Raw genomic sequence first — 26895 nt, 5'->3', positions numbered from 1 at the left:
AGAAGTGAAAGTGGGAACAACCGCTTAAGATTCGATTCCCAGTGATGACACTGAACACACGGAACCGGTTGTTTCACCCATTATAAAACGTATCGAGACGTAAAATCTCCTGTATCGGAGAAAGGGGACACACAGTGGTCATCAGAGAGCAGAACACTTAGCTTTTTATTTAAGTGTTATCACTAAATAATAATACACCATGAATAACACTCTAAACCAACATTATGAGGAGAAGGTGCGTCCCTGTATAGACCTTATCGACTCCCTGCGCTCCCTTGGCGTAGAGAAGGACCTTGCGCTGCCTGCCATCGCCGTGATAGGGGACCAGAGTTCGGGAAAGAGCTCGGTGCTGGAGGCGCTGTCTGGGGTGGCTTTGCCAAGGGGGAGTGGTGAGTGATAGTTTGATAAATTGAGGTAACAAGTATTTATCATCTATCAATGTCTCAGAGAGGTTTAACAAGTGAATCTGTATTGATTTGGTTATCATTTGATCTCTTAATTTAATATGTTAAAGAGGAAGTTCACCCATTTTATATGCAGCTTTATTTTCACTTTTTCTGTGATTGTAATTGATTCCCCAATGTTTTTTTGTATTATATATATTTATTTTTTCATAACAGAGAATTATACTTCCCATTTTGCTGAGTCATCACTTGCCATTGACTGTATTGCAATATGCAAATATGTGTAACGCATATTAGAAAACACTAAAACACTCCACACCAACTATTACATCAAAATCCCATTCTGACTCTGAATGATGTCTCTGCACTCATAAAAATACAAAATAAATCAACTGTGCCATGAATCCATGTTTGAATGATGCTCTTTACAACAGCAACACAAATATGGATTTATGGGACAGTGGAACATTATACAGTATATATATTTTTTGTGCGAGACATCATTCAGAATTGGTTTGGAGCGTTTTCTAACATGCTTTCGATACATTTTCATAATGCATTATGATCAATGATTGATGACTGAGCAAAATGTGACTACCAATTTTCTTTAAAACAAGATGTCAAATGTTTTTGGGGGATCAACTACAAGCACAGAAAGATGGAATATTTCACAATTTAATTTGATTGTACTGGGAAAATGTTGTATATGGACTGTTTTTTCTGTGTTTCTTACAGTTTAATTTAATCTCTTTCATGCTTTCTAATTCCTCTGTCAACTCTGACAGGTATTGTAACACGATGCCCTCTCGAGCTGAAGATGAAGAGGAAGAGAGAAGGAGAAGAATGGCATGGAAAAATCAGCTACCAAGACCATGAAGAGGAGATTGAGGATCCCTCTGATGTGGAGAAGAAAATTCGTGAAGGTGTGGTCATTGGTCTGCTGATCATGGCAAAGATGAAAGTCTCTAAAGTCTTATCTATGTTCTCCAATCCATAAGAGAGCACACCTATAAGTATTAAATACCTAAATGCCAATAAAAAAGATAACTTGATCCACTTTACTATTGTGCTGTTGGAACCCTGGTGGTTTCTAGCAACGGTGTTCTGTATTCTTATTCCTCCCTTCAGCCCAGGATGAAATGGCAGGTGTGGGGGTGGGTATCAGTGATGACCTCATCAGCCTAGAGATTGGCTCCCCTGACGTCCCAGACCTCACACTCATCGACCTGCCAGGCATCGCCCGTGTAGCTGTCAAGGGTCAACCTGAGAACATTGGTGAACAGGTACACCCTTCCACCCCACCCACAATGTTAGTGGGAATACACTGCATTTTTAACACAGAAACCAAGTCCCCCCACGACATGTTATGTATAATATATGACATTTTCAGATTAAGCGACTGATACGGAAGTTCATCACAAAGCAAGAAACAATCAACTTGGTGGTTGTGCCATGCAATGTTGACATTGCAACCACAGAGGCTTTGCAGATGGCACAAGAGGTGGACCCTGAAGGGGAAAGGACATTAGGTAATCCCCCTTTTATTATTTACTCAACTATTATGGACCATGTTGACTTATGTTGACTTTAATGAGTTAGACTTGTGTGCGTTTCCCATTGAACAGGCATCCTGACCAAGCCTGACCTGGTAGACAAAGGCACAGAGGAGATGGTGGTGGACATAGTTCATAATGAGGTTATCCACCTGACTAAGGGCTACATGATAGTCAAGTGCAGGGGCCAGAAGGAGATCATGGAGCGAGTCTCACTGACCGAGGCCACAGAGAGGGAGAAGGCTTTCTTCAAAGAGCACGCTCATCTCAGGTTGGTCCTCTGGGTTGAAGTGTGCCTTAGATTTTAAAAGCTGTCTTGGAAAGCATGAAGCAAATTTGATCCAGTGCCCATTTTAAACACTCAAAGTGTGTTCGTTTTTAATTGAATTGTGTACCTGTGTGGTAACCAAACTACTTGGTATGTTGTGAAAACCTGTTTTTTCTAACCTTTCTGCAGTACACTTTATGATGAGGGGCATGCCACCATCCCTAAACTGGCAGAGAAATTAACTCTTGAACTGGTGCATCATATCGAGGTAAATTCTTCTTCCATTACATGTTACTGCACAAAATCCTATACATTTGTTACTAAGTGACTGTTGCTATGAGCCATGACTCTGCGTTGTGCCCTTTAGAAATCCCTGCCTCGTCTAGAAGAGCAGATTGAGGCAAAGCTGGCAGAGACACATGCCGAGCTGGAAAGATATGGTACCGGACCCCCTGAGGACTCGGCAGAAAAGATGTACTTCCTGATCGATGTGAGCTCCCCAGCCTGCAACAGATGATTTAGTTACCCTCTCCTTCACTCAGCTCTGGCCTTGACCCAAACTCACAACAGCCATGTTTGTCTTTGTTAGCAAAACTTATCAATTCAGGAAAGCATTTGAAAGTTGATGAAATCTTATCCATAGCTGTTTCTCTTTACACATCTACCCCTCCCAAGTATCTAATAACATCTCTTTCTGTGTCTCAGAAAGTGACTGCGTTCACCCAGGATGCCATCAACCTGAGCACTGGGGAGGAGCTGAAAAGCGGAGTTCGTCTCAATGTCTTTTCCACACTCAGACAAGAGTTTGGGAAATGGAAGCTACACCTGGATCGCTCTGGAGAAAACTGTGAGTTCACCATTATCATGCTCCGATGCACCCATCAAAAACGATGGCTTACTTCAGCGAGCTAGATAACAAAGAATTGCTATTTGAATTGAGATTGATGTACAGAATTTTTATTTGACATGGAAGGCTCACACACTTGCTTATTTAGTGTAATGCAACATAATGACATCCTTTGTATATTGCAGTTAACCAGAGGATCGAGGGAGAAGTGGCTGATTATGAGAAGACGTACCGTGGAAGGGAGCTCCCAGGGTTCATCAACTACAAGACCTTTGAGGTGATGGTGAAAGACCAGATCAAACAACTCGAGGAACCAGCAGTCAAGAAACTGAAGGAGATTTCAGGTATAGTATATGTTTGAGAAGGTTCTTCTTTTTTCCCACTTTTTTTACATATACTAAAACCAAGTATATTATTTAATATGGGAGCCTATTTGCCAAACTATAAAGCCAAGATGCTTTATGTATATTTTCCATCCAAGAATGTAATCTATCTGTGAGTCCTGTGTCAGAGTGATGTTATGGTGTTTCTTCCCTTCTCTAGATGCCGTTAGGAAGGTGTTCTTACAGCTGGCTCAGAGCAGTTTCACTGGATTTCCTAACCTCCTGAAATCAGCAAAGGTTTATCTCACACCATGCAATATTAATGTCACCATTTATCTCTGATATTCCCACAGTTGGTCATCAACCTGTATGTGAATGAGATGGCTGACATGCACCAACTACATTTATCTCCTGTTGATTGACTGAGTTGTGTTTTGTTTCAACTACAGACAAAGATTGAGGCCATTAAGCAGGTGAATGAGTCTACAGCTGAGTCCATGTTGAGGACTCAGTTCAAGATGGAGATGATAGTGTACACACAGGACAGCACCTACAGCCACAGTCTGAGTGAGAGGAAGAGGGAGGAGGAAGACGACCGACCCTTACCAAACAATAAGAAAAGGAGTACGATCTTTAGCACAGACAACCATGCCACCCTACAGGAGATGATGCTGCACCTCAAGTCCTATTACGGGGTAAGTACTGTGTAAATCACTATCTTAGATGCTGGCCTAAACAAGAACCCTAAACAAGAACCTACCTGTATTTCCACCAGCTCTTCAGACTAGGGATAAGAGGGCACTAACTCAGAGATTGAATGGAACTGCTGACACTTAAACTCATTTCTTCACCAATTCCCTGAAAGATAGATTATGTTGTTACATGTAAATGTGCTATAACATTATACAATTCAGAGTGTGTGTGAACCAACCATTGTGAGGGGACTAAAACTTGAATGGAACAAAAGTGATGGTAGACCACTATATCTATCTATTTTATTAATAGGTGTTTTGTCTTGTCTGTCTCTTTATCTTTGCCAGATATCCAGTCAGCGTCTGGCTGATCAGATTCCCATGGTGATCCGCTACCTTGTCCTGCAGGAGTCTGCTTCCCAGCTGCAGAGGGAGATGCTTCAGATGCTGCAGGAGAAGGACAACATCGAGCAGCTGCTGAAGGAGGACTTTGACATCGGCAGCAAGAGGGCTGCACTGCAGAACAAGCTCAAACGCCTGATGAAGGCACGCAGCTACCTAGTGGAGTTCTAGTATGGACAGCTGCTTGTTAACATTTAGGATGGTCTTGAATTTTTTTTCAATTGAATGTATTTTTTGGGAGGATATCAGACATATTCAACTAAATGTACAATGTGGACCCAGAGGATATCACTTGAAAGTATTAATTAAAATGCTTGTTTCCAAAATGGTCCTCAATGGTAAAAACAATAACACATATAAATGATTAAAAGGCAAGACAAAATTACAAACCATAAATACATTCATTTATATTGACATCCTAAAAAGTGGCACTATTCACTGCACTTTTCCCTTACCTTTTCATGGGGGTCTTCCCTTACCTTAAATCAACTATATTCATTTCACATTCAAACAAACTATTCATTGGACATCATACCGATCCTTCAAATAAATACACCTGACCAGCAGTAGGGGGCACAAGGGGCAGTGGAGTGGTTTCTCTTACTCAGACAACCTTCTCCAAATGAAAACCTTTGCCTGCTTTTTAAACCTATTTTTAACTTATTCTTTGCTTGATCTTGAAGGGGAGGCTACTCCATAGACAAATGCCTTTATAAAAAAATGTGCTCCTCGCAGTACTGTTTACTCTTGGGATTTTACAAGACATAACACTAGCTCTGGAATTGTAACTGTGATGGTTATAGATCATATCAATGTGGTTTTTCATATAACCTGGGGCATGATCATTTAAGATGTCAAACATATGATCCATTTTAAGTTGGTCCACTCTGGACTCCAAAGGCAACAAGCCCACCTCCCTATGTGGATCCTAGGGAGGACATTCAGCATATACCTGATAGCATTATTTTGCATGACCCGCATTCTCTTTTTCAGCTTTTTTGATAGCCCAATATACCAAGCAGAGCAGGCACAATCATAATGACACTGAATCAAGGTTGAAACAAGCAGTTCTAAACTTTGATGTTAAAATATCTAGTGTTACTGACCATAGAGAGCCTTTTTATGACCTATTTTGGTTAGGTCGGGGTGTGACTAGGGTGGGTAATCTAGGTTGTTTATATCTATGTTGGCCGGGTATGGTTCCCAACCAGAGGCAGCTGTTTATCGTTGTCTCTGATTGGGGATCATATTTAGGCAGCCATTTCCCCACTGGTTTTTGTGGGATTTTGTTTGTGTGTGTAGTTGCCTGTGAGCACTCCATAGCTTCACGTGTTGTTTGCTCTTTATTGTTTTTGTGTGTTTCACGAATTAAAAGATGTGGAACCCATATCACGCTGCGCTTTGGTCCTCATGTTCTTATGACGATCGTGACAGAAGATCCCACCACAACAGGACCAAGCAGCGTGCCCAGGAGGAGAAGGGATCCTGAACTTGGGAGGAGATCTTGGATGGGAAGGCATCCTGGACTTGGGAGGAAATCCTGGCAGGACAGGATAGCCTTCCTTGGCGGCAGATGCAAGGAGAGAAGGGAGGACAGCTACGACGCCGGGGTTCACGGCCACAAAGAAAGCACAAAAAACAGCCCAAAATTGTTTTTTTGATGGGGGGACGACAAGGGGTGGTCGGCGAGTCAGCTCTCCGTACTCGTCCCAAGGAGCGTGCTATCAGTCTGGTAAAATCTGTGCCGGCTCCACGCACCAGGTCTCCAGTACGCCTCCCCAGCCCTGAACGTCCTCTGCCAGCTCTCCGCACTCGCCTTGAGGTGTGTGTCACCAGTCCAGTACCACCTATGGCCGGCTCCACGCACTAGGCCTCCAGTGTGCCTCCCCAGTCCGGTACGTCCTGTGCCTGCTCCTCGCACTTGCCCTGAAGTGCGTGTCACCAGTCCGGTGCCACCTGTGCCGGCTCCACGCACCAGGCCTCCAGTGCGCTTTCTCAGTCCGGTACGTCCTGTGCCAGCTCCCCGCACTCGCCGTGCGGAGTGTGTCATCTGTCCGGGACAATTTGTGCAGGCTCTACGCACCAGACCTCCAGTATGCCTCCACAGCCCAGTACATCCTGTGCCAGCTCCACGCACCAGGCCTCCAGCGGCGGTCTGCAGCCAGAGCCTCCAGCGGCGGTCTGCAGTCCAGAGCCTCCAACGACGGTCTGCAGTCCAGAGCCTCCAGCGACGGTCTGCAGTCCAGGCCCGGTGTCCAGCCCAGCCCCATGGCTGGAGTCCTCCTTTGCGCCGGTGTCCAGTCCAGGCACGGCGTCCAGTCCCGCTCAAAGGCCGAGCCTCCCTCTGCGCCGGTGCCCAGTCCAGGCACGGCATCCAGTCCCGCTCCATAGTAGGAGCCTTCCTCTGCGCCGGTGCCCAGTCCAGGCACAGCGTCCAGTCCCGCTCCATGGCAGGAGCCTTCCTCTGCGCCGGTGCCCAGTCCGGGCACGGCGTCCAGTCCAGCTCCAAGGCCGGAGCCTTCCTCTGCGTCGGGGCCTAGTCCGGGCACGGCGTCCAGTCCAGCTCCAAGGCCGGAGCCTTCCTCTGCACCGAGGTCCAGGCCAGGTCCGGTGTCCAGTCCCACTCCATGGCAGGAGCCTTCCTCTGCACCGAGGTCCAGTCCAGGCCCAGTGTTCAGCCCGGGTCAAAGGCTGGATCCGCGGGATGTGCGGGTTCTTCGTCCTGCACCAGAGGCTGGATCTGCAGGATGAGCGGGTTCTTCGTCTCGCACCAGAGCTGCCACCGACGCTAGATGCCCACCCGGACCCTCCCCTATAGAGTCAGGTTTTTCGGCCAGAGTCCGCACCTTTGGGGGGGGCGGGGGGGGGGTACTGTCACGCCCTGACCATAGAGAGCCTTTTTAGTCTCTATTTTGGTTAGTTCGGGGTGTGACTAGGGTGGGTAATCTAGGTTGTTTATATCTATGTTGGCCAGGTATAGTTCCCAATCAGAGGCAGCTGTTTATCGTTGTCTCTGATTGGGGATCATATTTAGGCAGCCATTTCCCCACTGGTTTTTGTGGGATCTTGTTTATGTGTAGTTGCCTGTGAGCACTCCATAGCTTCACGTGTCGTTTGCTCTTTATTGTTTTTGTGCATTTCACAAATTAAAAGATGTGGAACCCATATCAAGCTGCGCTTTGGCCAGTCTCTCCTCACGAACGTGACAGTTACGATATAAACATTTCAGTTTATTTGCCATTGTAGAAAGAAATTTAGCAGCAATCAGGTCTCCAGAAAGGGATTGATCTAGGGACACACAAAGATAAGTTACACTTGTTTTAGATTCAATCTCCTTGCCTGCACAGTTTACCTATATCTGGTCAGCCCTAAGCAATATACATTTTGTTCCAAACAAAATATAATTAAGTTTTTCCCAAATGTAGAGACAATTTGTTGTCAGTCAACCAATCTCTAACAAAATGCAATTCCTTACTCAGGGTCTCCTCTATGTAAACTGTATCCTTCGCTGATACCAGCATGGCTGAATCATGAGCATAATGAAGGAGTTTGCGCTTTACTGTATCTGGCATATCATTAACGTATATAAGAGAGGCCCTAAAATTGATCCCTGCGGTACTCCACAGGATATTTCTTTGGCCTCTTACAGAACATCACCAACATTACATACTTGTGTTCTGTTGGTCAGAAAGGACCTCAACCAATTCACTGCTACATCATTTAGACCCATGCATTTCAGTTTCATCAGGAGAATATCATGGTCCACAGTGTCTAAAGCTTTCTGTAAGTCTAACATGACCATACCTGTATAGTTCCCCCTTCTCACTTTCCTGCTTAATGTGGTCTAAATGGTGGATAAGGCAAGTATCAGTGGAATGAGCTGTTCTAAAGACAGATGGTAGTTAATAAAGAAGTTTGTGCTCGAGAAGGTATCCCTCAAGTGGATTAAAATGTTACTGCTCTTCTTGTGGAGCGGATCCACCCCAGCTGTTTTGAGATCATTGGGAAATGTACCACTGCTAATAAAAGTTTACAATATGCGTTATCATTTTAGCAGTGACACAAGCACTATACTTGATGAATCTTGCAGGAAGATTATCCAGCCCAGTTGCTTTGTTTTTGCTCATTAAGCATACTAGATTTGAAACTTTGTCCTCTGTTACAATTCACAGCTCAAACAAATAATTTGTAATAGCTATGCTATGGTAAACGTTCTTAATGAAAGACTGGCCATAGTGTCCAGAGCAGGTCGGTAACTTCTTTACCAGAGATGAGGCTATAGTAGTAAAACAAATGTGTTAATAATTTGCAACCTTTTCCTGGTCATAGCATAAAACATCATCAATATCCAGGCCAATAGTACAGGATTTTACCTTATGGGGAGTTGAGCCAATGTCCTTAAAAATGTTCCACAGTTTACGAGGCTGATATAAGTTGTCATTAACAGCGTCTATGTAATGTTGGGATTTGCCCTTTTCCATTTTGTATCTTGCCTGGTTTCTACTGTTAATATAACCATCATAATCTTGTTATAGATTTGTCCTTCTGAATCTGGCCAGGTTGTGATCCATTTTCGTTTTGAGGTATAAGATCTCGGGAAGTGATCCATTTCCCTGACCACTGTTTAGAATTTGTTTAGTCGGAGCCAGAGAGTCGAGTGCAGACAGAAACCGATCTTTAAAAGGATACCAAGCTTGAGCAGCATCCCAGTTTAGTGCATGAGACCAATCCATAATGCCAAGTACTTCTACAAAACGTTCCTTTGAGTATTGTTTCATAGACCTTCATGTATTTATTACCTGGCTCTAGTAGCATTTTGGATGTCTTACGGGTACAGTAGGTTACCATATGATCACTAAAACCAATATTTAAGACTCCTGACTGGCAGACATTCTCTTGTTCTGATACAATAATCAAATCCAAAGTTGATTTACTGTCAATACACACCCGGGTTGGCTCACTCAGTTGTTTTAGTCAAGTATATAATATACCATATAAATTATTCTGCTTAGGAGGCCGATAGCACACACCAACAAGTATAGGATGACATATAGGAAGAAGTATATCTACCCATGCAACCTCAAGACCATCCGTTTTCAGATCTGAATGAAGGGTAAAATGCACATCGTTCCTAGTAAAAACGCACACGCTGCCACCGTTTCAGTTTCAGTCAATTCTGTGACTAATGCCAGATAGTTGGTCAATGGAAGTAAGCCTCCGGTAGCATTGCAGTGTGGTTTGGGGTAGATTCTGTAATCTCAGTTCATTGCAGAGCAACTGTAATATAAGTTACTATGCAATCAAGTTCTTTGCTATCCTTTCTTGTTTATAATATTAAACTCAAATGTCTGATGAAGGCAAGCAGCTAGTCTACCTGGTGGCTGCCTAATTGCACTTCCTTCTCTGTTCCCAAATGCTATCTTTTTATTGATAGGTTTATATTTCTGCAAAGACACTTTTTATTGTCATGGTGTCTCCTTTTTTACCATGTCTGGATGGTAAGACTCGATTCCCAGGGATGACACCGGCTGTTTTGAGCCATTTATAGAAACGAGTCGAGTGTAAAATGCGGTGTCATTTATAGTGCTCGACTGGAGCTGCATGAGGGACCCTTGCAAAAAAGACTGTAGTAGACTGTGGTATTTTAGATGCAGTAATTGGAGAATTACACTGCAAAATTACAGCAGTAAAAATGTTTTATTTTGGAGGCAGTATTTGCTGCATACTGCAGTTATAATACACTCTGACTGCAATCATTTTTGTAAGGTGAACAGTGTTAAAATAAATGCTTTGCCAATAATTTCATAACCTTTCAACAACTGCAGTGGGCATCAGATAACAGAACATCTTGCTTTTTATTTCAGTTTTATCACTAAATAATAATTCACACTGAACCAACATTATGAGAAGGTGCATTCCTGTATAGAACTTTTGGGCTCCTGAGTGGTGCAGCGGGCTAAGGCACTGCATCTCAGCACTAGAGGCGTCACTATGTACCTGGTTTGAATCCAGGCTGTATCACATCCGACCGTGATTGGGTGTCCCATAGGGTGGCACACAATTGGCCCAACGTTGTCTGGGTTTGGCCGGAGTAGTCCGTCATTGGAAATAAGAATTTGTTCTTAACTGACTTGCCTTAAGTAAAGGTTAAATACATGTTTTTATTTTTTATTAACTCCCTGCACTGCCTTGGCAAACTGGGACGAAAATTCTTCCCTGACATTTTTGCCACACCAGCCCATTTGCTTCTCTTGTTCTCTTTTTTCAGCTTTATGATGGACCTGGGCATCATCATTATCTAGGCTAGGCCTTGCATCATCGTAGTTGTCAATGAATAAAAACACTTAGTCAATTAAAGGGACATTAAACTAATTAGCAGTTTAAGTGTGTATTAGTAGTAATAATTAGGATTATGTCATATTTGTGCCCCACTACCCTAGTGCTAATTACTATTACATATTAAGGAACTGGCAGTACATCTGTGTGTCTCTCCACTGCACTCATTCCTGAGCTGTCTCCGCTAAGCCTAGCATCCTTTCTCACGGCATTGGTACCAGAACACCAGGGGAACAACACTGCCCTTTACTGAGCCCAGCAACATGCTAGTTGTCAATTAATTAACACATTTATTAGAAAACCTACTGAATAAATGATCTTGCCTATGTCGTTCGGCCATCACTCATTCATATATTTGTATGTACATATTCTTATTCATTCCTTTACACTTGTGTGTAAGGTAGTTGTTGTGAAATTGTTAGGTTAGATTACTTGTTAGATATTACTGCATGGTCGGAACTAGAAGCACAAGCATTTCGCTACACTCGCATTAACATCTGCTAAACATGTGTATGTGACAAATAAAATTAGATTTAAATGCTTAATAGGTTACCATTGGTTCTAATACAGTGCCTTCAGAAAGTACTCACACCCCTAGAACTTTTCCCCCATTTTGTTGTGTTACAGCCTGAATTGAAAATGAATTCAATTGATATTTGTCACTGGCCTGCACACAATGCATAGTAAAGTCAAAGTGGAATTATCTTTTTTTTGACATTTTCACAAATTTACAAAAAATGTAAAGCTGAAATGTCTTGTGTGAATAAGTATTCAACCCCTTTGTTATGGCAAGCCTAAATATGTAACAAGTCACATAATAAGTTGCATGGACTGACTGTGCAATAATAGTATTTAACATGATTTTTGAATGACTACCTCATCTCTGTACCCCACACATACAATTATCTGTAGGGTCTCTCAGTCGACCAGTTAATTTAAAATACAGATTCAACCACAAAGACCAAGGAGGTTTTCCAATGCCTCGTAAATAAGGGGACCTATTGGCAGATGTGTAAAAATACATTTAAAAAGCAGTCATTGAATAGCCCTTTGAGCATGGTGTAGTTAGTTATTAATTACACTTTGGATGATGTATCAATCCACCCAATCACTACAGGCGTCCTTCCTAACACAGTTGCCAGAGAGTTACGAAACCGCTCTGGGATTTCACCATGAGGCCAATGGTGACATTAAAACAGTTACAGAGTTTAATGGCTGTGATAGGAGAAAACTGAAGATGGATAAACAACATTGTAGTTACTCATCAATACTAACCTAATTGATAGAGTGAAAAGAAGGAAGCTTGTACAGAATAAAAATATTCCAAAATATGCATCCTGTTTGCAACAAGGCACTGCAATACTGCAAAAAAATGTGGCCAAGCAATTCATTTTTTTGTCCTGAATATGAAGTGTTATTTCTGGGGGAAATCCAATACAACACATTACTGATTACCACTGTCCATATTTTCAAGCATAGTGGTGGCTGCATCATGTTATGGGTACGCTTGTAATTGTTAAGGACTGGGGGATTTTTCAGGATAAAAAAAACATTCACGGAATGGAGCTAAGCACAGGCCGTGTAGGCCGTCAATGTAAATAAGAATCTGTTCTTAACTGACTTGCCTAGTTAAATAAAGATTAAATAAAATAAAATAGGCAAAAATCCTAGAGGACAATCTGGTTCTGTCTGCTTTCCACCAGACACAGAGATTAACCCTCCTGTTGTCTTCCGGTCGAATTGGACCTATTTACAAGTTCTCTCTGTAGTTAATTTAATCTGATTGTCATAAGGTTCCATGACTGTCCACACAGGTCATCTGAACACACAAAATACATTGATGATTTTCATTACATTTTGGGTGTTTTATATAACTTTTGAACACATGTGCTGTTCCCGGTCAAAAATGACCGGTCATTAGAAATGAATGGGTGAGACTACAATTAGTGTATAAAATTGAGTTCAGGCACATGCCCATTCATCAGATGGACATACTTCCTCTCCCAGACCCCCACATGCATGTAAGTTTGATCAAACAAACACACACCTCACTCCCCTTCTTGGCTAGAAAGGCAACCCAAACGGGACTCACACCTGTTGGCATTCTCACAAACAATCGCAATATTGTTTCAATAATATACAGCTCTGGTATATAAAGCTTTTTTGAGGCCTTGCTAACAATTAATTCTGTGGCAGCACAATGACCAAACAATATACTGTATGTGAGGCTCTTGATCATATTTTAATTTTTGTTTAAAAATTTTTACTAGGCAAGTCAGTTAAGAACAAATTCTTATTTTCAATGACGGCCTAGGAACAGTGCCTGTTCAGGGAACGACAGATTTGTACCTTGTCAGCTCTGGGATTTGAACTTGCAACATTCTGGTTACTTCTGGTTGCTAATCCAACGCTCTAACCACTAGGCTACCCTGCCACCCCAAATCTTTGATCATGACATTGGTGAGGAGGAGAGAGTCCTTATTAAAGTTTGGCACAAAGTAGTCTGTGATAAATAGCACAATATGTTTCATCTGAGTATTTGTTAGTCAAAATAATCCATACATTGTTTTTTAAAACTCAAAAACGGGTTGTACGAGCTCAGGTCATACTGGCCATAAATAGCAAATAGAAGTTCAAAACGTGTAATGTTCACAAGAACTTAAGTTGATAAAAAGATCTAACACAATATTAGGTGATAATATATTATTATGGATTTATAATCAGCTATAATTAAGAGGTCATTTTGTACCGGGAACACAGAATTAATTAACATGAAACAAACACAACAGGAGGGTTAATTAATCAGCAGGACAAAAACCTAAAACACAAGGCTAAATCTACACTGCAGTTGCTTACCAAGAAGATAGTGAATGTTCCTGAGTGGCCTAGTTAAAGGGTTGACTTACTGTACCACCTACTCATTCAAGGGTTTATTATTTTTACTATTTTCTACATTGTAGAATAAGACATCATAACTATGAAATAACACACATGGAATCATATAGTAACCTAAAAAAGTGTTACACCATCATTACTTCAAGACATGAAGGTCAGTCAATCCAGAAAATGTCAAGATCTTTGAAATTTTCTTCAAGTGCAATTGCAAAAACCATCAAGCGTTATGATAAAACTGGCTTTCATGAGGACCGCTAAAGGAAAGAGTTACCTCTGCTGCAGAGGATACGTTTATTAGAGTTACCAGCCTTAGAAACTGCAGCCCAAAGAAATGCTTCAGAGTTCAAGTAACAGACATCTCAACATCAACTGTTCAGAGGAGACTGCGTGAATCAGGCCTTCATGGTCAAATTGGTGCAAAGAAACCACTACTAAAGGACACCAATATTAAGAAGAGACTTGCTTGGGCCAAGAAACACAAGCAATGGACATTAGACTGGTGGAAATCTGTAATTTGGTCTGATGAGTCCAAATTTGAGATTTTTGGTTCAAACCGCTGTGTCTTTGTGAGAAGCAGTGTAAGTGAACGGACGATCTCAGCATGTGTGGTTCCCACCATGAAGCATGGAGGAGGTGTGATGGTGCTTTGCTGATCACACTGTCAGTGATGTATTTAGAATTCAAGGCACACTTAACCTTTTCCTTCAAGACTGTTGGAAACGCATTCAGGGTGAAGCTAGTTGAGAGAATGACAAGAGGGGCGGCAGGTAGATCGGTTAGGTTGCTAGATCGAATCCCCGAGCAGACAAGGTAAAAAACATGTCATTCTGCCCCTGAACAAGGCAGTTAATAACTTGTTCTTAACTGACTTGCCTAGTTAAAAAAAGTGTGTAAAGCTCTCAAGCTTGTTGAAAAAAGTGTTGGTTACCACATGTGATATTTTATAGTTTTGATGTCTTCACTATTATTTTACAATGTAGAAAATAGTTCAAATAAAGAAAAACCCTTGAATGTGTCCAAACTTTTGACTGGTAATGTAACTATACGGCAAGATTTGAAAATGGTTGTCTAGCAATAATCAACAACCAATTTGACAGAGCTTGTGAATACTTATGTAAATTAGATATTTCTGTATTTCATTTTCAATGAATTTGCAAACATTTCTAAACATTTGTTTTTACTTTGTCATTATGGGGTACTGTGTGTAGATTGGTGAGAGAAAAAAAATGCATTTAATCCATTCTGAATGTTTGAAGGCTATTGAGGTTTGAAAGCGCGAATATCAGTTGAATATCCAACCTGACACTGACTTTACCTCGGTCGTTATAGCAGGGATCATCAACTAAACTCAGCAAAAAAAAGAAACGTCCTCTCACTGTCAACTGCATTTAATTTCAGGAAATTTAACATATGTAAATATGTGTATGAACATATCAAGATTCAAAAACTGAGACAAACTGAACAAGTTCCACAGACATGTGACTAGCAAAAATGGAATAATGTGTCCCTGAACAAAGGGGGGGAGTCAAAATCTAAAGTAACAGTCAGTATCTGGTATTGCCGCCAGCTGCATTAAGTACTGCTTTGCATCTCCTCCTCAAGGACTGCACCAGATTTGCCAGTTCTTGCTGTGAGATGTTACCCCACTCTTCCACCAAGGCACCTGCAAGTTCCCGGACATTTCTGGGGGGAATGGCCCTAGCCCTCGCCCTCCGATCCAACAGGTCCCAGACGTGCTCAATGGGATTGAGATCTGGGCTTTTCGCTGGCCATGGCAAAACACTGACATTCCTGTCTTGCAGGAAATCCTGCACTGAACGAGCAGTATGGCTGGTGGCATTGTAATGCTAGAGGTTGATGTCAGGATGAGCCTGCAGGAAGGGTACAAAATGAGGGAGGAGGATGTCTTCCCTGTAACACACTGCGTTGAGATTGCCTGCAATGACAACAAGCTCAGTCCGATGATGCTGTGACGCACCGCCCCAGACCAGACATTCCACCTCCAAATCGAGAGTACAGGCCTCGGCGTAACGCTCATTCCTTCGACGATTAACGCGAATCAGACCATCACCCCTGGTGAGACAAAACCGCGACTCGTCGGTGAAGAGCACTTTTTGCCAGTCCTGTCTGGTCCAGCGACGGTGGGTGTGTGCCCATAGGCGACGTTGTTGGGGAACCCTGCCCTAATAGCCTTACCCAATCCCATGGCAGCATCCAGCTTCAGCACTAACTTTCAATTGAGACATGAAAGTGAAACATACCGTGTAAGATTCGATTCCCAGGAATGATACTCCCTCCGTTTGACAAAACCGGTTGTTATAAAAACGAGTCGAGAGTAAAAACTCTCTCTCTCGGAGAAGGGAGTGGAGCTTGAGGAGGGAATAGACTACTTTTGAAATATATGCATTTCCAATCATTTCATAACCTTTCAACATCCGCAGTGGGCATCAGATAACAGAAAATCTTGCTTTTTATTTAAGTTGTATCACTAAATAGTAATACACCATGAATAATACGCTGAACCAACATTACGAAGAGAAGGTGCGGCCCTGTATCGACCTCATCGACTCTCTACGCTCCCTTGGTGTGGAGAAGGACCTTGCCCTGCCAGCCATCGCCGTGATAGGGGACCAGAGTTCGGGGAAGAGCTCCGTGTTGGAGGCGCTGTCTGGGGTGGCTTTGCCAAGGGGTAGCGGTGAGTGATAATTAGACCTGGACTCATGGATAGACGCACTGGCGTACCTGATACCCCCGCAGCCCCAGCTTATCGATGTGTTTAAAAAAAAAATGTATTTAATAAATAATTTATACAGTAACACTCCAAAAAGTCACTAATAACCTTATGGACTAGGAAGCTACGTTCTTGTGCTTCAAGAATGTGACTAAAAAATATATTACTGATTGAAAGTATATGGATATATCCTTGAATAAATGCCGTGATCAAGGCTAAGATGGCGCCAGACGCCAGTGCAATGAGTGGAGCTTACTTAGCCTAATTCTTCTTAGTTTTAGAAGAGAAAACGATCTTAGTAGAAGCGACAGATTTAATAGTTTGATTGCTGTAGCAACATCAGGGAAACTGGGCGGAGTTCTGTAACATTAGTCATGCATGTCATTCGGTGTTGTAAATGTAAATGAGCCCCGACCTGGGCTCGAACCAGGGATCCTCTGCACACATCAACCAGTCACTCACAATTTCTTCTAGGTCTCAGAGTGAGTGACGTCACCGACTGAAACACTATTAGCGCGCACCACCACTAACTAGCTAGCCATTTCACATCGGCCACATAAACATAGAGGGAGTAAAATGTAGGTAAGCAATAACAATTTCGGAACAACTACTAGTCGAATAACACATGGGAGAGATGACGAATTGTGTCAAAGAGATGTATTTATAGACTAATACACTTGAAACAAATAGCCAAACCGAAAACTGCAGACATTATTAGTTCCTCCCCTGCGATCAAACCACCATTAAAAAAAATAAGTGAAACGCAGCCTAACGTGATCATTGACAGCTGCCTTGAAGGACACAGATAAAAAAATGCTTTCCTCTACTAAGATCAGTGAAATGTAGGCTAAACCGATAACTTGAGTGAAGAGCAGAAATCTCAACTAGCAAGCAAGTCACAGCAATAAAGAATTGAGTGTGTACCCACCGGCCTCAACACTTTACGGAAAGCGATTAACCTTATAGGAAGCTCTCGGGACAGGTCGTCTGGATACTGGACAGCCAATCAATGAACAGATGCAAACAGGTTATCATCTTTAGCAGACAAGTTGTTAAGAGCTTGAACAAGAAAAGCTGTTTGCGATTTCATTGCAGCCCAGCCTTCATTCATACTGTCGAACCGGAGTCTGAGTTGTGTGGTTGCAATATCAATAGTCTTGGCATGCATCAATATCTTGGCATGCATCATTCAAGACTAAATGTATCAACATATAATGCACAATGTCTCAGGAAATACTGTACGGGTTGGCAATACTGAGTATAGAAAACAGTCGCCCGCAACCTGGACCTACAGGCCGTGCACACAGAAGATGCAGACTTCAGGACACCATTGGAGTAACTCAAGTTGCATTTAATTTAAATGTACCTAGAATATTGCAGCACATATGTGTAGGCTATTAGCCAAACAAAACCAGCTGAGTTCAACAATAAATAGTGGCTGAATTTATCCTCAAGCCGACTACTTTTTTCCTCACTGTTACACGGAACCCAAACCGGCTGCGCGCGTGCGCTATAGTGCACACATTTAGTTTGTCCCCCTACACCAAACGCTATCACGACACACAAGTTAAAATATCAAAACAAACTCTGAACCATTCACATTAATTTGGGGACAGGTCGAAAAGCCTTAAACATATACGGCAATTTAGCCAGTTAGCTTGCACTTGCTAGCTATTGTTTTGGGCTGGATCTTTGCTATGGGATGCAATTTGGGTCTTTGCGTGTCAAAACATGTACTATTTACCACTATTTGATGTGTCAAATAACACTATTTGACGTGTCAAATAAGCTTGTTGACCAATCAGGACCTGAATATGACTACACGTCACATAATAATTTAAAGCGTTCATAATTGTTTTACGTAGTGATTACACATTGATTACACTCACTCGTATTTCATATGTCACAACATTTCATCGATACGTATGCTACATTGCTGGTAAAATTGTCTCGCGCACCTACAGTGCTGGTCATTTAAAAAAAAGCTAACTAGCTCATGGATGCAAACAACGTTCTTCCCCCAAAACATAGCAAAACGACATAATCTGTTTCAGTAGCTATGTAGCATACGTATCAATGAATCGTTGTGACATATGAAATACGAGTGAGTGTAATCAAGCTACTGAAACAGATTATGTCGTTTTGCTATGTTTTGGAGGAAGAACATTGTTTGCATCCATGAGCTAGCTAGTTTTTTTTAAATGACCAGCACTGTAGGTGCGCGAGACAATTTTACCAGCAATGTAGCATACGTATCGATGAAATGTTGTGACATATGAAATACGAGTGATAGTGTAATCAATGTGTAATCACTACATAAAACAAAAATAGCTAGGTGTCATCATCTAAAATAACCCTAATTTTTAAAACAGTTCTTATTTGACCCATCGGACCCATCTATGTGAAGCTAGCCTCAATTAAGGATTGGCCACAATAGTGGACTTTGCGGTTAGCCTTCAAAATAAAAGTATGGCATAATTATACTATTTGTATTAATTTGCATCACTGTCAATGACATACTTTTATTTTGAAGGCAATCCGCAAATTCCACTATTGTGCCTAATCCTTATTGTGCTGGATAGCTATTTATTTTTCATGAGCTGAAGTTCAGTTTCAATAGGCGAACAAGTGGCAACCTAGCTAATACTTACACAAGGATTCCTAAACCATTGCTAAGAATAATGGAAATTACTACAGTTTCTACTGGTCATTGTTTTCAGGCTGGTTGTATTGGTGCTAGCTAACATTAGATAATACCAAGCTAAAGTTAGCTACTCCAGAAGTTGCGCTAGAACAAATGATGCTTTATTACCCAACGTGGTATTGCACACTTGGTAGTGTGTACCGGTGCTCGATCAGTTGGCGAAAGCCAACATCACCCACAACAGAGAACGGTTGACTGTCAAGGGCAATGAATTCCATTATCTTGGCTTTAATGGATTTCGCCTTTGAGTTGTCTAGCTGAAATTTTGTTACTCTTTCAAATGACTGCTCGATCCACACAGCAGACATTGTGGGCTAGTTTAGGAATGCTGGTTGCACGTATAGCGCAAACTATTATGTGGTGTCATTACGTCATGTACCTACATTATAAAGGTACACATGTCAGCTTTGACATCGGTTTTGCACATCAGTGTTAAACTAGACATCTGCCGATACCGATGTTGGCATTTTTAGCTAATATCGGCTAATTCCGATATGTTCACCGATATATCGTGCATCCCTAGAAACATCTATTAAAAATGATGCACTCGCTACTGTAAATTGCTATGGATAAGAGCGTCTGCTAAAATTTAAATATGAGACCATGCTGGATAATTCATGAAACAGATCATGATTATTGTTCTCTATGATAAGGAGGGGACTGTAGATCGTTGTCTGTTTGATTTTGTGGAACGGTGTCTGTTCGAAAGTTGTAATTATATTTATTATATTCTATATTAATATTATTATATTATTATATGTATAATTATAATTATTACTATAATAATTCATTGAAATGTGTGAGTCACCAGAGAGGAAGAGGCGAAGCAAGAGGGATACCTAGGCCCAAAATCTGTCTTCTCCAGCGGGTGGCGTTTTAATATAGAGGTCAATGAGAAAGTGTTGAAATGTGGTTAACAAAAATGGAATGGCTTATTCAGTATGTGTGGCTTATTTGATTGAATATATTTTTTGTGTGTGCATAGATTGTTAGGAGTGTACTGATAAGTAGGACACATGACATCCCGGCAACTTAAAAAAAACAAAAAACTTTATTTTGGAGTTGCACCCATTGTTCACACGCATATCAGTCCACTTAGTTAGAAGTAACTGCCTTAATTTTGCTGGTCACATTGGGTCCATAATAAATACAAATTGAAAATGGTCCCACCCAATGATGTATATAAACTTTGGATTGCTGATGCCATGTAGCCTATTGGCCGTTGAGAGGCTTGAAGCCACTGGTCAGTCAGCCAAATTGGCACTCCTCCATAGGAATGAATGGAATTCTACAGTATTTCCAGTATTTCAATTACATGTTTAATAAAAAACAATAGTAGTGGGACCGTAGCGTTAGTAAAAAAAAGAGAATAGAGTACCAGTCAGAAGTTTGGACACACCTACTCATTCAAGGGTTTTTCTTACTTTATACTATTTTCAACATTGTAGAATAATAGTGAAGACATCAAAACTATGAAATCACACATACGGAATCATGTAGTAACCAAAAAAGTGTTAAACAAATCAAAATATATTTTATATTTGAGATTCAAATGAAAGTAGCCACCCTTTGCCTTGATGACAGCTTTGCACACTCTTGGCATTCTCTCAACCAGCTTCACCTGTAATACTTTTCCAACAGTCTTGAAGGAGTTCCCACATATGCTGAGCACTTGTTGGCTGCTTTTCCTTCACTCTGCGGTCCAACTCATCCAAAACCATCTCAACTGGGTTGAGGTAGGGTGATTGTGGAGGCCAGGTCTTCTGATGCAGCACTCCATCACTCTCCTTCTTGTTCAAATAGCCCTTACACAGCCTGGAGGTGTGTTGGGTCATTTTCCTGTTGAAAAACAAATGATAGTCCAACTAAGCGCAAAACAGATGGGATGGCGTATCGCTGCAGAATGCTGTGGTAGCCAGGCTGGTTAAGTGTGCCTTGAATTCTAAATAAATCGCAGACATTGTCACTAGCAAAGGACCCCCACACCATCACACCTCTTCCTCCATGCTTCACGGTGGGAACCACATATGCGGAGGTCATCCGTTCGCCTACTCTGTGTCTCAAATTTGGACTTATCAGACCAAAAGACAGATTTCCACCGGTCTAATATCCATTGCTCATGTTTCTTGGCCCTTCTTTTTATTGATGTCCTTAAGTAGTGGTTTCTTTGCAGCAATTCGACCATGAAGGCCTGTTCCACACAGGCTCCTCTGAACAGTTGATGTTGAGATGTGTCTGTTACTTGAACTCTGCGAAGCATTTATTTGGGCTGCAATTTCTAATGAATTTATCCTCTGCAGCAGAGGTAACTATGGGTCTTTCTTTCCTGTGCCGGTCCTCATGAAAGCCAATTTCATTATAGCGCTTGATGGTTTTTGTGACTGCACTTGAAGAAACTTTCAAAGATCTTGAAATTATCTGGATTGACTGACCTTCAAACTTTTAAATTATATTATGTGAGCAAAACAGATTGATTTGTATGTTTATCTCACATAATATAACTTAAAGTATACATTGTGTCTGTAATAGAATAAACGCGTGAAAAATGAATGTAGACATGAATAAATTAATTTCTATAGTTTCCTAAATATTTTTTTTACCATGGAGGAGAAGTAGCAAGATGGCTGCGTGGTAACATCAATACAGCACCCTCTTGTCAGTCATTGTGGGTTTATACACATCATTGGTCCCACTGATCTTGCCTCCTCCACTGAGGTATAATAAGAACTGGAGACTGCGTCCGCTTGTTGTTTTCAAGGTAATCTATTCATGTTTGCATAGGCAGATTCATGGACCCTCTATACCCGGGTTGCATCCAGTTTATAAGGACCAACATCACATGCGCACTAGCACTCAGTGCATACAGGGTGCAGGGCACGCAGCAACGATGACTAAAGTGGTTATTAGGAAATGAACATTTTATATTCATGCTCTGAGATCATGATCCCAGCTAGCCCGGGGAAGTGCTGGTCGGCTTGTTTAGCTGTCCATATGAGTTGCTGGAGAATGTTTGCTCGATAATGCTGTCTGTTCAGTGTGCACTGAGTGCTAGTGCGCAGGCTTCTTAATCCCAGTAAGAAAGATGGCAGCAACCATGAAAATGTGAATGTGAGTAGATTACATTGAAAACAAAGCTTGGTCATCGTGGAGGCAGTCTCTAATTCTTATTATGCCTCAGTGCATGACATGGAGAACAGGGAGTGGATTACCTAAAGATACTGGTACCCAGGCTAACTGCTTTCCATTTTTGAAGACATTTATTTTCATTGTTAGAGATGCCACTTGACCACCTAACCTAAACCCTTACCCTAAACCATGTTTGTATCCTTACCCTAAACAGGGTTCGTATCTGTATGGTTGCATCATTTGTGGGGGTCTACATGTTTACTGTAGCCTTGTTTATTTATCAATATCAGTCTCAAATAGGTTGAAGAAGCCTATATTGCCTATATTGATTTGATTATCATTTGATCTCTAATTTCACTTGGTAATTAAGCATTGGACAATTTAATTTTCATTAAAAGTAATTTATTTCTGGTTGCTTTAGTTGATGTATGGACTTTTGTACAGTTTCATTTGATCCCACTCTCTAATTCCTCCTCCTCCGTCAACTCTGACAGGTATTGTAACACGATGCCCCCTCGAGCTGAAGATGAAAAGGAAGAAAGAAGGAGAGGAATGGCACGGAAAAATCAGCTACCAGGACCGTGAGGAGGAGATTGAGGATCCCTCTGATGTGGAGAAGAAAATTCGTGAAGGTGTGGTCATTGGTCTGCTGATCATAGCAAAGATGAAAGTCTCTAAAGTCTTATCTATGTTCTCTACTCCATAAGACAACACACCCATAAGTATTAGATACCTAAATGCCAATAAAAAAGATAACTTGATCCACTTTACTATTGTGCTGTTGGAACCCTGGTGGTTTCTAGCAACGGTGTTCTGTATTCTTATTCCCCCCTCCAGCCCAGGATGAAATGGCAGGTGTGGGGGTGGGTATCAGTGATGACCTCATCAGCCTAGAGATTGGCTCCCCTGACGTCCCAGACCTCACACTCATCGACCTGCCAGGCATCGCCCGTGTAGCTGTCAAAGGTCAACCTGAGAACATTGGTGAACAGGTGCACCCTTCCACCCCACCCATAATGTTAGTGGGAATACACTGTGCATTTTTAACCCCAGTTTTAGAACAGAAACCAAGTCCCCCCACAACATGTTATGTATAATAATGTTGGACATTTTCAGATTAAGAGATTGATACGGAAATTCATCATGAAGCAAGAAACAATCAACTTGGTGGTTGTGCCATGCAACGTTGACATTGCAACCACAGAGGCTTTGAAGATGGCACAAGAGGTGGACCCTGAAGGGGAAAGGACATTAGGTATCCCCCTTTTATTATTTACTCAGTAACAAATGTTATGGACCATGTTGACTTGTGTTGACTTTAATGAGTGAGATTTGTGTGTGTTTCCCATTGAACAGGCATCCTGACCAAGCCTGACCTGGTAGACAAAGGCACAGAGGAGATGGTGGTGGACATAGTTCATAATGAGGTTATCCACCTGACTAAGGGCTACATGATAGTCAAGTGCAGGGGCCAGAAGGAGATCATGGAGCGAGTCTCACTGACCGAGGCCACAGAGAGGGAGAAGGCTTTCTTCAAAGAGCACGCTCATCTTAGGTTGGTCCTCTAGGCTGATGTGTACCTCAGATTTTATACAATACAATCTATTTTATAGCTTTTTAAATAAAGTTTGTACCTGTGTGGTAACCAAACTATTTGTGAAGTTATGAGAAAAAAAAATCCTATCATTTGTGCAGCACACTTTATGATGAGGGCCATGCCACCATCCCTAAACTGGCAGAGAAATTAACTATTGAATTGGTGCATCATATCGAGGTAAATTCTTCTTCCATTACATTTCACTGCACAAAATCCTATACATTTGTTACTGAGTGACTGTTGCCATAAGCCATGACTCTGCGTTGTGCCCTTTAGAAATCCCTGCCTCGTCTAGAAGAGCAGATTGAGGCAAAGCTGTCAGAGACACATGCCGAGCTGGAAAGATATGGTACCGGACCCCCTGAGGACTCGGCAGAGAGGCTGTATTTCCTAATTGATGTGAGTCCCCCAGCCTGCAATCCCCAGATTATTTAGTTACAGTCTTTTTCACTCTGCTTTGGCCTTGACTCTTGACCCAAACTTACAGCAGTCATGTTAGTCTTTGTTAGCAAAATTGGAAAATTCTGGAAATAATTTGAAAGTTGATAACATTTTATATCCATAGCTTTTTCTCTTTCTATCCGTCTATCCCTCTCCATGTATCCAACAACTTAACAAAATTGGAAAATTCTGGAAATAATTTGAAAGTTGATAACATTTTATATCCATAGCTTTTTCTCTTTCTATCCGTCTATCCCTCTCCATGTATCCAACAACTTATTTTTCTGTGTCCCAGAAAGTGACTGCATTCACCCAAGATGCCATCAACCTGAGCACTGGGGAGGAGATGAAAAGCGGAGTTCGTCTCAACGTCTTCTCCACACTCAGAAAAGAGTTTGGGAAATGGAAGTTACACCTGGAACGCTCTGGAGAAAACTGTGAGTGTACTATTATCACACACCCATCGAAAACAATGGCTAATTTCAGCGTGCTAGATAACAAATAATAGCTATGTGAATTGAGATTTCTGTACCAAATTTGTATTCAACATGGAAGGCTTATACACGTGCTTATTTAATGTAATGCAACAGTGACATCCTTTGTATATTACAGTTAACCAGAGGATTGAGGGAGAAGTGGCTGATTATGAGAAGACGTACCGTGGAAGGGAGCTCCCAGGGTTCATCAACTACAAGACCTTTGAGGTGATGGTGAAAGACCAGATCAAACAACTGGAGGAACCAGCAGTCAAGAAATTGAAGGAGATTTCAGGTATAGTATATGTTTGATCATTTTATTTTATACATATACTGAAACCCAGTTTGTGATTTTATTTGATATGGGGGCCCTATTTGCCAAACAATAAAGCCAAGATGATTTATGTATATTTTCCATCCAAGAATGTAATCTATCTGTGAGTCCTGTGTCAGAGTGATGTTATGGTGTTTCTTCCCTTCTCTAGATGCCGTTAGGAAGGTGTTCTTACAGCTGGCTCAGAGCAGTTTCACTGGATTTCCTAACCTCCTGAAATCAGCGAAGGTTTATCTCACACCATGCAATATTAATGTCACCATTTATCTCTGATATTCCCACAGTTGGTCATCAACCTGTATGTGAATGAGATGGCTGACATGCACCAACTACATTTATCTCCTGTTGATTGACTGAGTTGTGTTTTGTTAACTACAGACAAAGATTGAGGCCATTAAGCAGGTGAATGAGTCTACAGCTGAGTCCATGTTGAGGACTCAGTTCAAGATGGAGCTGATAGTGTACACACAGGACAGCACCTACAGCCACAGTCTGTGTGAGAGGAAGAGGGAGGAGGACGAAGACCGACCCTTAACTGAGATAAGGAGCACGATCTTTAGCACAGACAACCATGCCACCCTACAGGAGATGATGCTGCACCTCAAGTCCTATTACTGGGTAAGCACTGTGTAAATCACTATCTTAGATGCTGGCCTAAACAAGAACCCTAAACAAGAACCTACCTGTATTTCCACCAGCTCTTCAGACTAGGGATAAGAGGTCACTAACTCAGAGATTGAATGGAACTGCTGACTCTTAAACTAATTTCTTCACCAATTCCCTGAAAGCTAGATTATAATATTGCATGTAAATGTGCTATAACATTATACAATTCAGAGTGTGTGTGAACCAAACATTGTGAGGGGACTAAAACTTGAATGGGACAAAAGTGAAGTTATCTATCTATTTTATTAATAGGTGTTTTGTCTTGTCTGTCTCTTTATCTTTGACAGATTGCCAGTCAGCGTCTGGCTGATCAGATTCCCATGGTGATCCGCTACCTGGTGCTGCAGGAGTTTGCTTCCCAGCTGCAGAGGGAGATGCTTCAGACTCTGCAGGAGAAGGACCAAATCGAGCAGCTGCTGAAAGAGGACATCGACATCGGCAGCAAGAGGGCTGCACTGCAGAGCAAGCTCAAACGCCTGATGAAGGCACGCAGCTACCTAGTGGAGTTCTAGTATGGACAGCTGCTTGTTAACATTTAGGATGGTCTTGACTAATGCCAGATGGATTGGTCAATGGAAGTAGACGTACAGGTGTGTTGCAGTGGGGTTTGGCGTAGATTCTGTGATCTCAGTTCATTGCATAGTAAATGTAATAGAAGTTACTATGCAATCAAGTCCTTTGTTATCCTTTTTTGTTGAATATTAAACTCAAATGTCTGAGGAACGCAAGCAGCTAGTCTACCAGGTGGAGTGGGAACCTGCCTGATAACATTTGGGAACAGAGAAGGAAGTGCAATCATTTTATTGAAAGGCAATGTATAACTTGTGGTTTATATTTCTGCTGACATACATTTTATTGTTATTGTGTCTCATTTTTATCATGTCTGGATGGTGGGCCTGTGGACCACTGAGCATCAACTAATGGCCTCACAATTAGGGTTTATCTATGTTAAACCAAGTTGTATATTTATTATAATTTCTTTAAAAACATTTAAGCCAAATAAAAAATGTGTGAAGAAAAAAAAACATGTTGAACTGTCAAATGTTATTGCACTCTAGATGAGACCTCTCAATCTGGATAGGGGGAACACCCCCCTATCC

General features: G+C 41.7%; 2 protein-coding genes across 3 annotated transcripts; both read left to right on the top strand.

Moving 5' to 3' along the window:
• The first annotated feature begins 97 nt into the window (after positions 1-97).
• LOC112247235 (interferon-induced GTP-binding protein Mx3) lies at positions 98-26790 on the top strand. Of its 2 annotated transcripts, XM_024415946.2 has the most exons (13): positions 98-389; positions 1190-1327; positions 1533-1687; positions 1795-1933; positions 2030-2228; positions 2415-2493; positions 2593-2715; positions 2931-3072; positions 3258-3416; positions 3616-3692; positions 3845-4090; positions 4436-4691; positions 26339-26790. In XM_024415946.2, exons 1-12 carry the CDS (start codon positions 200-202, stop codon positions 4658-4660), a joined length of 1872 nt encoding a protein of 623 aa, XP_024271714.1. In that variant the 5' UTR covers positions 98-199; the 3' UTR covers positions 4661-4691; positions 26339-26790. The 2 variants fall into 2 exon arrangements, with proteins under 2 accessions (XP_024271714.1, XP_024271713.1); XM_024415945.2 differs by lacking the exon at positions 26339-26790 and having other exon boundaries at positions 4436-4878.
• Positions 15854-26790, top strand: LOC112247236 (interferon-induced GTP-binding protein Mx1). Its single transcript, XM_024415949.2, has 12 exons — positions 15854-16415; positions 22776-22913; positions 23119-23273; positions 23398-23536; positions 23638-23836; positions 23977-24055; positions 24155-24277; positions 24615-24756; positions 24932-25090; positions 25281-25357; positions 25508-25747; positions 26083-26790. The coding sequence occupies exons 1-12, from the start codon at positions 16226-16228 to the stop codon at positions 26305-26307; spliced, it is 1866 nt and encodes a 621-aa protein (XP_024271717.1). The 5' UTR covers positions 15854-16225; the 3' UTR covers positions 26308-26790.
• Positions 26791-26895: the final 105 nt, after the last annotated feature.

Source organism: Oncorhynchus tshawytscha, linkage group LG02 (genome assembly GCF_018296145.1).
Source record: "Oncorhynchus tshawytscha isolate Ot180627B linkage group LG02, Otsh_v2.0, whole genome shotgun sequence".
Taxonomy (NCBI): Eukaryota; Metazoa; Chordata; class Actinopteri; order Salmoniformes; family Salmonidae; genus Oncorhynchus; species Oncorhynchus tshawytscha.
The sequence above is the reverse complement of the archived record's forward strand: the minus strand, read 5'-3'. Positions and strand labels throughout refer to the sequence as shown.

Excerpts from the sequence above, each read along its gene's own strand:
- LOC112247235 (XM_024415946.2), top strand. The coding sequence starts at position 200 with ATGAATAACACTCTAAACCAACATTATGAGGAGAAGGTGCGTCCCTGT. Across the intron at positions 1,934-2,029 it reads TGAAGGGGAAAGGACATTAG|GCATCCTGACCAAGCCTGAC; the intron begins GTAATCCCCCTT and ends CCCATTGAACAG. Across the intron at positions 2,229-2,414 it reads AAAGAGCACGCTCATCTCAG|TACACTTTATGATGAGGGGC; the intron begins GTTGGTCCTCTG and ends ACCTTTCTGCAG.
- LOC112247236 (XM_024415949.2), top strand. The coding sequence starts at position 16,226 with ATGAATAATACGCTGAACCAACATTACGAAGAGAAGGTGCGGCCCTGT. Across the intron at positions 24,056-24,154 it reads AATTGGTGCATCATATCGAG|AAATCCCTGCCTCGTCTAGA; the intron begins GTAAATTCTTCT and ends TGTGCCCTTTAG. Across the intron at positions 24,757-24,931 it reads GGAACGCTCTGGAGAAAACT|TTAACCAGAGGATTGAGGGA; the intron begins GTGAGTGTACTA and ends TGTATATTACAG.